Genomic DNA, 17,401 nt, shown 5'->3' with positions numbered 1-17,401 from the left:
TCACATTTTGGATTTCCCATTACTTTTGTCCCAATGGACACCAGGACAAATAGAGATGGCGAATCTACCAAGTTGGGGCACAAACAGCAATAAAAACAAGGAGAGGGTTCCATTCCCTTCCTAGTCCTAAAAAAAAGGACATTTTAAATTGGAGAATAAAGCAGCGAATGAGGGCGGGGAGTTTTTCTTTATTTCAAATAAAATTGTTTTTAGAACTGGTGTCTGTATATTCTTTTTTATTATTTTCATCAGGCGAAGGGGTCCCTTCAGCTGTTCACCGGTGGCAGAGGTGCCTCTTGGTGAAGGGACCTTCCCCTTCATGTAGAAGTGAATACTTCTACTACATAGCTGGCAGCTAAAAGAGTAAACAAACTCCCGGCTGCTTTAGCGGCCAGGAGTGTGTTTACATGCCGGTGCTCCCGATGCCGTAACGGCAGTGGCAATTACAAAAATCTCTAATATAGCAATTTTTTAAAACTATACTAACCTCTGTATTTTTTCTTTATATAAAATTCCCATCTCTCTGTCAACCTTCTGAAATTTTAGAACAGACTGACAGTGATAATTCCAGGCTCGGCATCTAATATGAGGTAGAAATCGAAACTGGTGAGTCATATGATCTCCTGTCTCTATTCCTTCTCTTTTATGTCTGACTCCCCAGTATGTGTTTTCTTTTTGTTCTTGAAACTGTGATTTTTTTTTCTTAATGGCTTAAAGATTGTGTTGTAAAATGTTTCAGACCCCTCTCAACCGGTAAACATCACCTTTATTGAAACGGGAACAACCAATGTTACATTAACTTGGGAAGGACCAACGAATCAGATGGGAGTGACCTATGAAATCGTATATTGGAATGCCTTTTCCACTTTTAACACAACAAGTAACAGCGCCAATGTCACTCTTCAGAACTTGACCTCTGGGACGGAATACACTGTTGCTGTGGTCGCAATTGAAGCGGGAGGGTCTCAAAATCAGCCTTTGATCGGAACTGTGGTTACAAGTAAGCTCCATGTTCTTCAAATTTTAAAGCGTCACTTCTTTCTTGAAAAATCACATTATACACATCTTATTTCCTGCAAGCTTTAGACAGGACTGATGACATGTGGGTCCAACCTCTTCTTCATTAGTGAGAGAGGTCAGAAGTCTTTCCTCCTTGACTAAGTGGCGCTGACATATAATATATAAGCACCACCCAGTTTACAAGTATTCTGAGCCCAGGAGGCGGGTTCCTGACACCCTGGGCTCAGAGGAGGTGGACTGAATGATGCTGGCTGTCATTCAACCTAGAGGACTGAAGAAATTATTTGGTAAAAAATAGGTACTGTGGAGACAGATCCTGGATTAAGGTGAGTATTGCAGCAAAAACATTAAGGGTCTTTTCACATGGGCGATCCAATTAGGTCCGCCTGTCAGTTTTTGAGGCTGACCTGATGGAATGGTCCATGTATTCCTACCCCCCTATCTGGCCCAGTGGGTGCAGGTCTACTCACTAAGTGCTTCTCCTGTGCTGCTAGTAGGTTGGTGGCTGCTACCAGGCCTTCTAGCTGGGCTGGGCCGCTCTTTCCCTGCCTCACAGGTAGTCCTCTCTCAGGGGGCCGGTGAAGTCCTGAGCTTTCCACCTTCCAAGGTCCTCTGCCTCTAGGTGAGCCCCCCTCCATCTGGGCGCCCTCACAAGCTCCTGCCTTTCAGCCTCGCATCCTTCTCTCCTCTCCTGCTCCCATACTCCAACTCTCCCACTCTCCTGCAGCTGAGCAGACTAAGTTACTCTTAAAGGTTGTCCTGGCCCCTTCCCAAGCATCCTGTTGGGGATTGGCCAGGGTCCTCTTTGAGTACAGACCAGCCACTCCTCAAATCTACTCACTGCTTCTAGACCTTTCTCCAAACTTCTAGAACAGGGGGGAAATTCCAGAGGGCTGGTCTGCAGAGCCTCTCAGCTCTGACCCAATTTTGACCCTGTTAGCTATCACACCCAAGCTTCTACTCAGCTCTCCTAGCTAACAATTAAACTAGAGCTCCCCCTAGCTAATTAGGAGGGTGCTACGCACTGAACCGCCCATAGAGTAGAATGGGGTCTGTCCATGTCCATTCTGTTGTAACTGAGTGGACATAGACCTGTCAACTGCCCACTCTGCACCAATCAGCAAGGGAGCTGTGAGTGGATCCCCTGCTGATCGGAACGCAAGCTGCCCAAGTGAAAGGGATCATATCTTGTTATTTTTAGAAGTTCACGGGCACTTTCTCGCAGGGTTTCGAATGCCCAGTTTCCCCAAGCTTTAATTGACAGTTCATAGTGCTGTTAGGTTTTGACAATCTTTATCAAGCCCTAACATGGACTATGGGATGTGTAATGTGCAGAGTGTACATTAGTATTATCATTATTATAAAGGTTTTCATAGCGCCAACAGTTTACGCAGAGCTTTACAACATAAAGCCAGACAGTACAATTACAATACAATTTAATACAGGAGGAATCAGAGGGCCCGGCTTGTTTATAGCTTATAATCTAAGAGGGAGGGTCAAGAGATACAAAAGATAATAACTGTGGGAGATGAGTTGATGGAGAAAATACAAGTACAGTTGTTAGGTGGGGGCAGGATAGACCTCCCTGAAGAGATGGGTCGTCACAGATCGTCTTAACCTCCCTGGCGGTATTCCCGAGTGTAGCTCGGAGTAAAGTTTCAGTACCAAAAGCGGTAACCCCGAGCTACACTCGGGCTTACCATGCGGCGCTGCATAGGGATTCCCTGCAGAGCTTACCTTGTCCTTCGCTCCCGCGATGTGTCCCCTGCAGCGTCCCCGGCCATCTCCTCCGGCCGATGCCGGCATCCGGCTTCTGTGTTCCGGTCCCTGTGACGTCGGGACGTACGGGTGCCGGCGGCGGCGGCAGCGGGAAATTTGAAAATTTAAAAAAATTTCATTTTTTTCCAAACAAATTTTACATAGTAAAACATTGCTGTTTCAACCCATTTCACATACATTTTGTCCCGAGTGCTTTGTCCGGCGCCCTGCCTGCATTTTGTCTGTTCTTTCTGCCTGGAAACTGAGAAACGTCCATGGCGTCCAAAAAGCGTCCCTTTAGGTCAAAAGCGGGTTTAGATCAGCTAGAGAACAGCGATAGTAAATCAGAACCACTTGCAGTATTGAGTGATAATGATTCAAGGGGGAAATTCATCATCAGACATTGAAAATGATTCTGCGACTTTGCTCAGCAATGTGCGAACTTGGCGCTCTATTTCAAATTCCAGTGCTTTCGGTTTGATTACATTATTGAATTAAATGTATTATTATTATATTATTATTTTTTATGATTATTTATTAAATTATAATTTATGATTTCGTGTTTCAAATTTTATCATACCCGGGATGTTTACTAGACTCTTGTTCGGACAGATTTCAGTGATTTATTCCTAAAAATTACAGGCCTACAGTAAAAAAACTACATATTTCCATGCAAAATAATGGTACCGCTTTCAGCACCAAAAATCTGAAATAATCATACCACTAGGGAGGTTAAAGTAGACAGAGTATGAAATAATTGGACAGATTGGGGTAGGGAGTTCCAGAGGATGGGAGAGGCTCAAGAGAAGTCCTGGAGGCAAGCATGGGAGGAGATGTCAAGGGAACTAGTGAGCAGGAGGTCTTGGGAGGTACAAAGAGAACGATTAGGTTGATATTTTGAGATTAGGTTAGTGATGTAGTTGGGGGCCAAGTTGTGGATAGCTTTGTAATTTGTTAGTAGTTTGAATTTATTCTTTGGCAGAGCAGAAGATAGTTGAGGGATCGGTGGAGAGGGGTAGCAGACACTGAATGGTTAGTAAGGTGGATGAGTCTGGCAGCAGCATTCATGATAGACTGAAGAGGAGGTAGCCTATGTAAAGGTATATCAATGAGGAGGGAGTTGCAGTAGTGGAGGCGAGAGATTACCAGGGAGTGAACTAGGAGCTTGCGGTGTCATCGATTAGGAAGGGGCATATTTTGGAGATGCTTTGGAGGTTGAGGGGGCAGGCTTTGGACATTGATTGGATGTGGGGCCAAAAGGAGAGTTCAGAATCCAGGATTACACCTAGCACCTTGGCATGGGGGGACGGGTTGATGGTTGAGAGAAGTCAAGGGAAGGGGCACGTGGGGAAGGAAATATTATGAGCTCAGTTTTGGATAGATTGAGTTTGAGGAAGTGGTGAACATGACGGCAACTAACGTGCACAGCTCATTCCAAACAAAGGGAAGCGAGGGAGAAATGTAGAGGTTCAGGAGCTCATGGAGGACATTACAAGGAGGCAGTAAGAAACGGTTTCATGAAAAGTAGATTACAAAGCCATTAATGAATGTGTATGGATTATTTTTTGGAAAAGAAGGATATTGCCTAGTGTCAGTTTAAAGTGATTATGTTTCAAAAATCAATCTTCAAAATAAAACTTCCACTTCAATGAAGATATAGAATGCTAATGAAAAAATACTAAAACACATCACAGGGCCCTACAGGCTTCTATAATGATAGTTTTTCATGCAATGCCATATATTACTATATCCTTTATACATACAGTATATCAACAATCTAGTTAAAGCTGAATTCTGGGTATGGCAATTTTTACACTGGTCCCAACTTGAACCCAATGTAAGTGTAGTCAGGTGCTTGGCTAAGAATGGAAAGTGAGAGAAACACTGGCTACAGCTGCTCTCTGTAGCTGCTGCCCTGTGGTGCTGAACTTGTTGACAGCTATATCAGTGAGAAGAGGGAGCTTATGAGCAGGAAGAGTTCAATAGACTGAGTCAGGCAGCACTGCACTGTGGGAACTGTAGTCCAGAGGAGAGAGACTATACTGTAATCAACAGCTTTGAGCCACATTCCTCAGGGAAATTGTCAGGAGGAGGAGAAGGAGCTGCATTGTCCCCTGCTGTATAGGACAGAACTCACTCTTGTTGTGAGAGGAGCCATAGAGTGCAGATCACCGTCCAGTGTGCACTTCACTGGTGCATACCATTGGCCTGAGTGGGATCCTGAACGCTGAGATTGGGTGTTGACAGAGTCACCTGGGTGCACACAGAGAGTGGACTAATCGCTGTGCAAGTGACCAGATGGTGAGCTGTAATATCACTGGGACTATTAATATTATTACATGGAACTTATATAGCACCGTCAATTTACGCAGCACTTTACATATATATATTGTACATTCACATCAGTTCCTAACCCTCAAGGGATGTACAATTTAAGGTCCCTAACTCACATTCATACCTACTCATACTAGGGCCAACTTGGACAGGAGCCAATTAACCTACCAGCATGTCTTTGGAGGGTGGTAGGAAACCAGAGTACCCATAGGAAACCCACTCAGGCACAGGGAGAACATGCAAACTCCGGGCATGGTTGGGATTTGAACCAACGACCCTAGTACTGCCAGGCGGAAGTGCTAACAATTTAGCCATTGTGCTGCCCAGTAGACTAGTGATAAGCTGCTGTAAATGTTTGCTATCTGATGCTACAGAGAGAGACTGAGCCCTTTATGAACTGACCACACAGTCTAGTAGCCTGCAGGTATGACTGGCACTGTACTCATGTTTACCGATCGTACAAATGGGCCCCAACGCTAGCCGGCTGAAGAATTAGAACCAAAGACTTCCCCTTTACAACTGCTAAAGACCTTCACCTATTGCTTATGTTAAGGGTAATTTGCACCATATCCTAGCTATTCTCTAGACTAGTTATAGTAATATCATTCACATGGCAATGAATTCTTATATACACTGTTTATTGCTGACTTTGCTGATTCATTAGTTAATCCTAGTCTAGTAGTACAGAGCTGTATTCTAATTTACATTGGCATAATGAATATACTGTCTAGTGGGCTGTGTTTGAGCCTACCTTCTGTGTGTATCTTTCTGCTCAAACCACTATTTATTCTGACTTTTGCCAATACATTGGTGAACTCAACAATTTCCTCAGGCTTAGATGCAATTAACACAAAAAGTGACTGCAAAAGTGGCAAAACACTTTAAACCAGTCCTAGAGAGATTGAGCAGGCAGTGAGCGTGGTGAGAATTTCTTCTTCTCTTCTTTGCAGGGAGAGTTTTACTTTGGCGGTATATCTAGCAATGGGGTTGGTTTACTTTACACTTTGCACTCAAATAACTCTTTTTTTTGTCCTACAGACCAAACTCCTCCACAATCTCTGAATTTTAATACAATCAGTTCAGACAGCATCTTGGTATCTTGGAAAGACCCAGAAAAAATGAGCGGCCTGACAAAGTCTTATAATATAACTTGGAATTCTTCTTCCATTGGTGGGACTGTTACAAGTAACGTACAAAATGTCACACTCCGAAGCCTGGCATCTCAGACTAATTACACCATTACTGTGGTGACAGTCGGAGCCCGGGGGTATCAGAGCACGCCTGTTACTGGATGGATATTCACAAGTATGTTTTTTTATATTATTGAATTTATTTTTTGCCTAAATGTCAGATTATAGTACCTTATTTTTAGAAGTGCATTTCAAATATGGCTTGGTAGGTGCTTTCTTTATTGGCCAACTGTATGTCACAGTGCAATCAGCACCCTTGCTAAAAAAAAAACTACCACAATCAGGGGCGGACTGACAACTCATGGGGCCCCCGGGCAATAGGGTATCATGGGGCCCCTGTGTCCTTGCCAAAACTCAAAAAAGCCTTTGAAAAAGGTACCAGGGGCATCTCATGGGGCCTCCTACTGACCCCGGGCCCTCGGGCAGTGCCCAAGTTTCCAAATGGTCAGTCCGCCCCTGATCACAATGTTTCAAGATAAAGGGCATGTTGCAGTGAGTGGAAATGACTCTTAGATTAGATTTGATCCAAGTGAGGCAATAAATGCACAGTCTCTGCCACAAAGGACAGGATATGCTGCATACAAAACAATGATAAGACATTAGGGGATGGTTGGATGTGCAGTGTGTCCAGTGCTTCCATCTATCCCATCCTTTCCCATACCCTCTTTTTTGTCCACCTTCTCTCCATCTTGTGCTTCCCTTCCTGTTGCATACACTTTACTTTATCCTGTACTTCCCAGATTGCCTTATAGCCCCCATTTGGCTTCATACTCTGTTTTGTCCTGTACTTTCCATCTTTTCCTGTGCTTTCCATCTTGTCCTTCCGGTCTCCATCTTATCTTGTCCCAGTCAAGTTTGTCCATCGCCCTTTATTCTTTTCCTATAAGCCTATTTTCCTGTGTGCCCCAATTTTGTCCTGTTGTCAGGACCTGGATTATCTGCTGGTGGCACTGTGGTTCCCAAAGCTGAAGGATGCAGGTCTGTTGGCCACCGGCAGGTGTCTCCCAGCAGCCAGGATCTGGCGGAGCCTAATTACTTGGATCTGCTGGCTGCTGGAAGACACCCACTGATGGACACCGAAACTGCGTCCTTCAGATCTGGGAACCACAGTAGCACCACCAGGTGATCCAGGTCCTGACTCAAATTTTTTTTTAACCAAAAAAATCAAACTCCTGGCTATTTCATTAATTATAAAAAAAATAGATTGGATTTTAAAAGAAAGACAATTGGATTGGGCTGCAATGCTTACCTTTAATTTGGGGCTGTTCCAGTACCTTTTATTTGTTAAACAATGTCCACAGTCATCTGGGCTGAATTATGCCCACCATCACTCAAACCAGAAGACTCTAAATGCAAGACTTCATAGCCCCACCCCCATAACAGAGTCCCCTGCATTCATGGTGCATTGGTGCAGAAAGCAACTCTGCTGTCAGCTCTGCATGATCCAGGATCACCCACTTTGGGAAGAAGACTGAAGAGGACTCAAGAGGACTTAACAAGACTGGCCTGGCCAAAAGACATCTGAAAAAGGTCATTTAAAAGCACACAATTCATTTGGCAGGGCCTCAAGGGGGAAAGGGGTGCAATAAGGGGGAGGAGCTTTATGCATAAACATGTGCAGTTGGACCAGCTAAGCAGAAATCTTTGCCATAAGGGGGAGGAGCTGTAAGTATAAACATGTGCACTAGGACCAGCTAGGCATGAATCTTTATTTCGGTGAATCAAGAATCAAGGGGGCAGGCAAATATCTTATTCAGCATAACCAACTCCAGTTTTGCCCAAGACCAGTTTAGTTTAGCTAGGGTACCAAGAGAAGTATTAATACTATGACTTGCCATTCAATGGTGTGATGAAAATATTTAATTACCTTTTAGGTCCTCCGGAGCAGCCGGGCAGTTTGCAGGTTGTTCGCTCAACATCTGGGGATGCTATGGATGTCACCTTCCAAGGCCTTACCACCTTGAATGGACCAATAGTAGCTTATGCCATCATTGTGACGACTGATCTAAACGGTATGACTAGCAAACTGAATACCTCTATGCATTTCTACAAGTCTCAGCCCTCTGAGTGTACATGCCTCCACCACTGTTGCTGAGATCAGTCAAAAAAGTGTTGGAACGGGATTTCACATTCATATAAAAAAAAAATCTAATTTTAACATTTTTGTAAAATCTATTAGGATACTTTTAGCTAATTTAAAGCTGAATTCCAGTCAAACAATTAAGTGCAGGGATGAATTGTATTTGCTGGTGCTGTTTTACTTGCCAAAAGATTTTTTATGCCCATCTAGTACTTTACATGTAGAGCTTTACACAGTCCTGCCAGACAGAAGAGTTCAAGAAGAGTCCTACCAGACAGTTGGGTTGGTGACCTGTCTTCCCACTCATACCAGAGATGGGGTATTATTCCTCCCACTGATACCAATGATGGGGTATTATTCCTCCCACTGATACCAATGATGGGGCACTATTCCTCCCACTGATACCAATGATGGGGCACTATTCCTCCCACTGATACCAATGATGGGGCACTATTCCTCCCACTGATACCAATGATGGGGCACTATTCCTCCCACTGATACCAATGATGGGGCACTATTCCTCCCACTGATACCAACAATGGGGCACTATTCCTCCCACTGATACCAATGATGGGGCACTATTCCTCCCACTGATACCAATGATGGGGCACTACTCCTCCCACTGATACCAGTGATGGGGCACTATTCCTCCTACTGATACCAATGATGGGGCACTATTCCTCCCACTGATACCAATGATGGGGCATTATTCCTCCCACTGATACCAATGATGGGGCACTATTCCTCCCACTGACACCAATGATGGGAAACTACTCCTCCCACTGATACCAATGATGGGGCACTATTCCTCCCACTGACACCAATGATGGGGCACTATTCCTCCCACTGATACCAATGATGGGGCACTATTCCTCCCACTGATACCAATGATGGGGCACTATTCCTCCCACTGATACCAATGATGGGGCACTATTCCTCCCACTGATGCCAATGATGGGGTACTATTCCTCTCATTGATACCAATGATGGGGCACTACTCCCGAAACTGCGTCCTTCAGGTCTAGAAACCACAGTCCCACCACCAACTTAAAGTGAAGCTCCACCCAAAAGAGGAAGTTCTGCTTTAAGGACTGCTCCTCATTAAGGGTTGGCACCTGCGGGGGTTAAGCGGGTACCCGAATTTGACAGGTACCCGTTCCCACTTCCGGTCCGATCGGAAGCAGAAAGTGCCCTCCCTCCCTCCCTGTAGTCTTTTGGAACACGTGACAGGTCCCAGAAGACTACAGGACCATTCATAAAGCGCAGCGCTACTTGCGCTTGCGCAGTGGGTACCCGGCTGTGAAGCCGCAAGCTATCACAGCCAGGTGCCCACACTGAAGATGCCGGCCTCCTGGAATACAGGATGGCTGGTGAAACGGGCTGAGGGGGACACACCATGGGACTGAGGGACAGGTAAGTGACTGTTTTTAAGAGTCAGCAGCTACAGTTTTTTGTAGCTGCTGACTTTTATTTTTTGACAGGGTAAGTGGAACTCCGCTTTAACAAATTTAAAGTCAAACTCCTGGCTATTTTTGGTGACCTGTCTTCCCACTCATACCAATAATGGGGTATTATTCCTTCCATTGATGCCAGTGATGGGGCACTACTTCTCCCATAAATGCCAATGATGGGACACTTTTCCTCCATTGATACCAATGGGTGGAAGGAAAGAAAATTGCTTGATTCCCCCATCAAGACAGTCAGTGTTGATGGGGGAATCCCTCCCGCAGCACTATGATTGCTGCTGGCGGCTATATCTGACATGCTGGTTGTCCTGAAATCAATTGATGGCTGCCAAACAAGCTGCTGGTTAGGCATGTGCTGTTATTTCACACTGGAAGAAATACCATTGTAGGTCCAGTCCACTCCTGGTTTGTTCAATTTGTTGCTAGTCAAGCCCTGATGAAGGCGGCACTCTGACACCTGAAACGTGTTGGATAATTTTTGAATTGTAGCGCTTACCTTTAATGGAATAAAGTTCTATCTGGACCAGGGGCGGACTGAGCATTTGGAAACTCGGGCACTGCCAGAGGGCCCGGGTCAGTAGGGGGCCCCATGAGATGCCCCTGGTACCTTTTTCATAGTCTTTTTTGAGTTTGGGCAAGGACACAGGGGCCCCATGATCCCCTATTGCCCGGGGGCCCCATGAGTAGTCAGTCCGCCCCTGATCTGGACCTCTTAGCAGTGGTGTGACGCTTCAATTTTAACTCTACTTATCCTATTGTAACCGGGCTTTTTTTGTGGCATTGGGGCAGTAAAGGCTTCTTTCTTGCAACTCAACAATGCAGCTCATTTTTGTTTAAGTTCCATCGTATTGTGCTCCTTAAAAAAAACCAAAGCAGCCTGTATTTCTCCTGAGGTTACTTGTGGGTTTTTAATGTATCCTGGTCAATTCTTCTGGCAGTTGTGGCTGCAATCTTTCTTGGTCTATCTCACCTTGGTATCAAGAGAACCCAGAATTTTCCACTTCTTAATAAATGATTGAACAGTACTGACTGGCATATTCAATGCTTTTTGAAATCTTTTTATATCCTCTCCCATTTTTATAAAAGTCCTTTTTCCTTGTCATTCAGGTCTTTTGACATTTCTTTTCTGCTCCCAATGGCTCAGTATCTAGCCTGCTTAGTGCCTCCACGTGAGAGCTAACAAACTTTAGCTGCTGTCTTTTAAAAAAAAGCCACTCACCTGTCCCACGGTCCTGCGTTGCCCCCGCTGCAGCCCGTTTCACAACCATCCTGTATTCCAGGCGCCGGCATCTTCAGTGTGGGCCCAGCTTGCGGCTTCACAGCCTAGTGCCCACTGCGCATGTGCAAGTAGCACTGCGCTTCCTGAATGGCCCCGTTGTCTTCTGAGACCTGTCACGACTTCGGGGAGGGAGTGTAGGAGGACAACTTCTGTTTCTGATCGGCTAGGCCAGTGGTGGGCAACCTTTTTTTTCAACTGAGCCAAATCTCGCCAAAACCACGATTTAAAATTATTTTGAGAGCCACATTTTTAAAACTGAAAATACATCCCCCATATAGTAATTCATCCCCCATAGTAATTCATCCCCCATAGTAATTCATCCCCCATATAGTAATTCATCCCCCATAGTAATTCATCCCCCATATAGTAATTCATCCCCCATAGTAATTCATCCCCCATATAGTAATTCATCCCCCATAGTAATTAATCCCCCATATAGTAATTCATCCCCCATAGTAATTTATTCCCCATATAGTAATTCATCCCCCATATAGTAATTCATCCCCCATAGTAATTCATCCCCCATATAGTAATTCATCCCCCATAGTAATTCATCCCCCATATAGTAATTCTTCCCCCCTATAGTAATTCATCCCCCATAGTAATTCATCCCCCATATAGTAATTCATCCCCCCTAGTAATTCATCCCCCCCTAGTAATTCATCCCCCCTATAGTAATTCATCCCCCCTATAGTAATTCATCCCCCATAGTAATTCATCCCCCATATAGTAATTCATCCCCCCTAGTAATTCATCCCCCCTATAGTAATTCATCCCCCCTATAGTAATTCATCCCCCTATAGTAATTCATTCCCCATATTGTGTCAATTCACTTACCTTTGCTCCGCGCGTTCCTCTCGCCGTGTTCCCGTGCCGTTCCGGTCTTCAGGGCGGACTGTGAGAGGAGAGGAGTTCGTCACGCTGCCCCGCCTACATCCTGACAGCCAATGTTTGCCACGCTCCGCGGGCCGGATTAAAAGGTCCGCCGGGCCGTAGTTTGCCCATTGCTGGGCTAGCTGCAGAGTCCTGACTTTTGGGGCGGCCGCCGAGAGGAGGGAGGGGAGTGGGCGCCCGGCACACAGAAGAGCCGCATTAAAATGTGTAAAGAGCCGCATGTGGCTCGCGAGCCGCGGCTTGCCGACCACTGGGCTAGGCGATCGCAGCGGAAGTGGGAGTGGGCACCTGCCAAATTTGGGTACCTGTTCCTCCCCCGCTCCCCAAAGGTGCCAATCCTTAATGGGGAGTGGGGGACCAATCTTTAAAGCGGAACTTCCCCTTTTGGGTGGAACTCAATACAGTTTTTCGGCATGATCAGTCATATTTTCAATATCAATGCCAAAATTTCACAATTTCTGCCAGGGGATGCAAACTTTTGGGCACAACTGTAACCTTTGGCCAGAATTGTAAAAGGGCAGGGTATAATCCCGTATGTGTCAGCTATAACCAAATTAGCCCGTGCTGGAAAATTCTACTGCCAATACTTTTAGAAGTTGGAGCAGAGCATACAAGGCTTGCTTTACATCAAGGACAGGATGTTCATCCATAGAAAGTTAGTTATTAAGTCAACTACTCTGCGCTGCCAAATGCAACATTAAGAGGCTTTGGCTGAAGGTATACCCCTCTGTACCCCTGGCTCACACTGTCCTGGCCCTAGTATTCATTTTTAGCCATTACTTTTATTTCAGGACTAGAAGAAGCTGAACTAACATTAACAGTAACATTCCTATTCACAGTATCTAGTAATGAAGCTTTCTTTCAACATTTGTGATGCTATTACATTATCCATTCTTGTTTGTTTTTTCTTTATTGTTTTTTAAGGTACCAAACCTCCCGAAAGGGTTTTAAATAAAACATACAATGACTTCAAGAATGGGTTAACCAAGACTTATGTGACCTCTATAACTGCTCAGAATTCACAAGCAGCTTCGCAATCCAATGAGATAAGTGCACATGTGGGTGGTGGGTCTCAAACACATGGATACGTCAATGGACCATTGGACCCCAATTTGCAGTACAGGTAATGGAACCAGCTTGTCCTACAAAAAAAGTGACTGGTGTTTAGAAAATGAAAGGAGTATGGTTATCCCATGAGCTGCTTAGATCTGCCCTAAAATGAATATTTCAGTTGGATGTTGGTGGGTATGCGCCTCGTTGGAGGGCCAAAAAGATCTTTAGGGAGTTTGTGAAATTACTGGTCAAGATTATTTTGGTTGATTTGGATGTGGCGCGTCTCCAAGTGGTCATAGAGCTAATATGGGTTAGTATGGGTTAATATTTTAACCAAATATGGGCACATTCCAAAAGCTGGACATCACATTGTTGCTGAATAATTGGCAGTTAGGGGGAGATTTAGTAAAACTGGAGCACTCAGAATCTGGTGCAGCTGTGCAGGGTAACCAATCAGCTTCTTACTTCAGCTTGGGCAATTAGGTTTTGGCAATAAAACCTAGAAGCTGATTGGTTTCTCTGTAGAGTTGCACCAAATTTTGCACTTTCCAGTCTTAGTAAATAACCCCCTTTGTGTCTAGCTATTTCTCTTCTTCTTCAGGGCAGTCTAAAATTAACTCTTGCACTCAGGGGCGGACTGACCATTTGGAAACTCGGGCACTGCCCAAGGGCTTGGGGTCAGTAGTGGGCCCCATGAGATGCCCCTGGTACCTTTTTCATAGGCTTTTTTGAGTTTTGGCAAGGACACAGGGGCCCCATGATCCCCTATTGACTGGGTGCCCCATTTGTTGTCAGTCCACCCCTGCTTGAACTTGAAATCCTGTAATCCTAGAAATTCCCAGCCTTTTTGGAACTGGTTCTATGGCCAATAGGATACAGGCCCAATAAGTTCTGCCTGATTAGTGAGCCTCCTATTCAGCAGAGCAAATGAACAATGCCTACGCATCCACCATATAAGTTCCAGAAGAAAGCTTTCTTCATCTGTTTGTATCTTCTACTATTATTAATTAGTAATTCTTACAAAGCCTAGGCATGCTGGGAGTATAGAATTGCTTTACCTAAAATACTATATATAGTCAATATTTAGTTTCAGTTTTGCATTCGGTAGGAAAGAATTCCAAATCCTATAACTGAGCGGCGTAACTAGAACCTTCAGAGCCCCACTGCAAAAAAACATGAATTGCCCCCCTGGCTTCTGGCCGGGGTCCTTCCCTCCGAGGCCAAGGCCCTCCCCTCCAAGTCCAATGGTGGAACATCTGGGCCTGGTTGCAAGTGCGTCCTTTATGTCCCTGGTAGTTCCACCACTGGTGTCAGTAGTTTTTATGTTTGTTTCTTTATTACTATTATTTTTTACCATTTTATTTTTTAACAATTTTATTTTGTATTATTTTTCACAAAATGTTTTTTAGAAGCCCCATTGGAGAGCTTTGGTGAAAAATCAGCGGTCTAAACAGACCTCTGATGTTTCACTTTTGAGAAAGGAGATTGAGGCCAACTCTGCAGCCAAAGTAGCACAGAATGAATGTCCAGGAACAGTTCTGTACAGAGCTTCCCGTTCATTCTCAAACTGAAGCATAGTAAACACAGTTAGTGATTGGTACTGGTCACTGACTCTGTCCATTCAGACAAGGAAGGGACCGGTAAATTACATATTTACCGGCCCCTTCCTTGCTCTCCATCTTGACACATCCCCCGCAGCAGCCTGCAGGAGAGAGGAGGGTGAAACCTGGTAGCGCTGCGGGGGAAGGGGGGCAAAACATTTAGGCAAATCTCCCTTGTGGGACGGGATCAGCAACAAACAAATGATAGCAGGGGCGTAACTACAGGGCTTTCAGTGCTTGCAATTGCAACAGGGCCCCATGATTCAGGGTGTCCTTGAGCCCCATGTACACCTGGATAGGAGGGGTGGCAGGGCAGCATATAGAAGAACGATCCCCTTCATTTCCTCCTGCAACCGTTGAATGCCTGCAGTGGGGAGAGGAGGAGAAACAGGCTTTCAGTGGCTGCAGGTGGAAAATGGAAGGGATTGGTTCTTCTATATGCCACCCTGCCACCCCTCCTATCCAGGTGTACAAGTGACTCAAGGACCCCCTGAATCATGGGACCGGGTTGCAATTGCGACCACTGTAACCCCTGCAGTTACACCCCTGCTATCACTTATTTGTTGCTGACCCTGTCCCACAAGGGAGATTTGCCTAAACTAATTGTCCCAAAGAGGCAACAGGAAATGATAGGAAATTCCCTTAACTTCCAATCCCAAAGAAGCAACAGGAAATGATAGGAAATTCCCCTAACTTCCAATCCCAAAGAGGTAACAGGAAATGATAGGAAATTCCCCTAACTTCCAATCCCAAAGAGGCAACAGGAAATTATAGGAAATTCCCTTAACTTCCAATCCCAAAGAGGTAACAGGAAATGATAGGAAATTCCCCTAACTTCCAATCCCAAAGAGGCAACAGGAAATGATAGGAAATTCCCCTAACTTCCAATCCCAAAGAGGCAACAGGAAATGATAGGAAATTCCCCTAACTTCCAATCCCAAAGAGGCAACAGGAAATGAGAGGAAATTCCCCTAACTTCCAATCCCAAAGAGGCAAAAGGAAATGATAGGAAATTCCTCTAAATTCCAATCCCAAAGAGGCAAAAGGAAATGATAGGAAATTCCCCTAACTTCCAATCCCAAAGAGGCAACAGGAAATGATAGGAAATTCCCTTAACTTCCAATCCCAAAGAGGCAACAGGAAATGATAGGAAATTCCCTTAACTTCCAATCCCAAAGAGGCAACAGGAAATGAGAGGAAATTCCCCTAACTTCCAATCCCAAAGAGGCAACAGGAAATGATAGGAAATTCCCCTAACTTCCAATCCCAAAGAGGCAACAGGAAATGATAGGAAATTCCCCTAACTTCCAATCCCAAAGAGGCAAAAGGAAATGATAGGAAATTCCCCTAACTTCCAATCCCAAAGAGGCAACAGGAAATGATAGGAAATTCCCCTAACTTCCAATCCCAAAGAGGCAACAGGAAATGATAGGAAATTCCCCTAACTTCCAATCCCAAAGAGGCAACAGGAAATGAGAGGAAAATCTCCCTAAAGCAAGAGGAAATGAGACGAAATCTCCCTAACTTCCTGTTTTAAAGAGGCAACAGGAAAGGACAGCAATTCTCCCTAAAGCAATGGGAAATTATAATCAAGGCAATGGTCATCAGAACATTTGTCCCCGCCAGATGAGTTACCCTTTGTCTCTTGCTCTGGTGACAACTTTGGATTTCCCCTAACGTTCTGGACTAATAGGTAGGGTGAATCTCCTTTCCGGGACACAGGCACCAACCAAAACTTGACAAAGGTCTAACCTTCCCCATGCTTTTTAAAACTAAAAAGTTATTTTTTAAAATATACTTTAATTAAAGGAGTATATTATATAATATCACATACAATGATCTCTTGACTTTCAGGGTGAGCGTAGCGGGATTTACTCAAGTAAATTATGATCCAACCACAGACACCATCAATGAGGACCAGTCAACGGTAATTATCACCAGCTACTCTGAATCTTCTTCCTCAGCTACTACTACTGCTACTACTGCCACTGCAACCAATGCCACCTCGGCCAGCACAAATCCAAACTATACAAATGCTACTGCTGCCACCGCAACCAGTGCCACCTCGGCCAGCACAAAGTATTCAAGCACCACTGTAAAACAAGCTTCCAACACAGGCACACGCCATGTGCATTTCATTTGTGGTTTACCTCTTTTACATTTTCCATTCATGGTGTATTTGCTGTGTGTATTTTATTCTTTTGTTCATTTGTAATTTGGAACTCAGAATACCAACAGATTCAATGTCTTATGAGCAAAGCTCATCAAAACATGCGGAAAGTTTAATAATTCAAGACAGATGATTTCAAACCTTGCTTGATCAGGGCAATTGCAAAACAAAGAATCCCAGTTACCCTGTTCTGATGCCAATCATGTGTTTATTTTCTTTTGCTATGAAGATTACAGCACAGTTATACTTTTTCTTTAGCTTTTTGTATGGCTGAAAAATAATAAAAGCATTTCAAATTAAAAAAACAAAAAACAAAAAGTCTTATTTAGAGACGAGCCTTTAAAGGTACACAGTTCCAGGTATCACATTTGCGTAATCTGGGGATTATTTTAAGCTTTTTTTGCATATTTTTTTTTTTTTTGCACACATTTAAAAAAAATAATTTTAGGCTAGAAGATTGCATAAACCCCCAAAATATTATGTATTTTCTGACAGCAGACTAAAATGTCAGTAGTTGCAATTTGTAGGTTACAAAAATATTACTGCAAATGTCTAA

At 44.3% G+C, this 17,401-nt stretch overlaps 1 protein-coding gene across 1 annotated transcript; it reads left to right on the top strand.

Moving 5' to 3' along the window:
- Positions 1 to 739: 739 nt before the first annotated feature.
- On the top strand, positions 740 to 17,033 carry LOC149434697 (fibronectin-like). Its single transcript, XM_089663503.1, has 5 exons — positions 740 to 1,000; positions 6,151 to 6,417; positions 8,177 to 8,314; positions 12,946 to 13,144; positions 16,530 to 17,033. The coding sequence occupies exons 1-5, from the start codon at positions 823 to 825 to the stop codon at positions 16,888 to 16,890; spliced, it is 1,143 nt and encodes a 380-aa protein (XP_089519629.1). The 5' UTR covers positions 740 to 822; the 3' UTR covers positions 16,891 to 17,033.
- Positions 17,034 to 17,401: the final 368 nt, after the last annotated feature.

This window comes from Staurois parvus, unplaced genomic scaffold (assembly GCF_062004578.1).
Source record: "Staurois parvus isolate SC_StPar_1 unplaced genomic scaffold, SC_StPar_1.0 ptg001702l, whole genome shotgun sequence".
Taxonomy (NCBI): Eukaryota; Metazoa; Chordata; class Amphibia; order Anura; family Ranidae; genus Staurois; species Staurois parvus.
The sequence above is the reverse complement of the archived record's forward strand: the minus strand, read 5'-3'. Positions and strand labels throughout refer to the sequence as shown.

Excerpts from the sequence above, each read along its gene's own strand:
- LOC149434697 (XM_089663503.1), top strand. The coding sequence starts at position 823 with ATGGGAGTGACCTATGAAATCGTATATTGGAATGCCTTTTCCACTTTT. Across the intron at positions 1,001-6,150 it reads GATCGGAACTGTGGTTACAA|ACCAAACTCCTCCACAATCT; the intron begins GTAAGCTCCATG and ends TTTGTCCTACAG. Across the intron at positions 6,418-8,176 it reads TACTGGATGGATATTCACAA|GTCCTCCGGAGCAGCCGGGC; the intron begins GTATGTTTTTTT and ends ATTACCTTTTAG.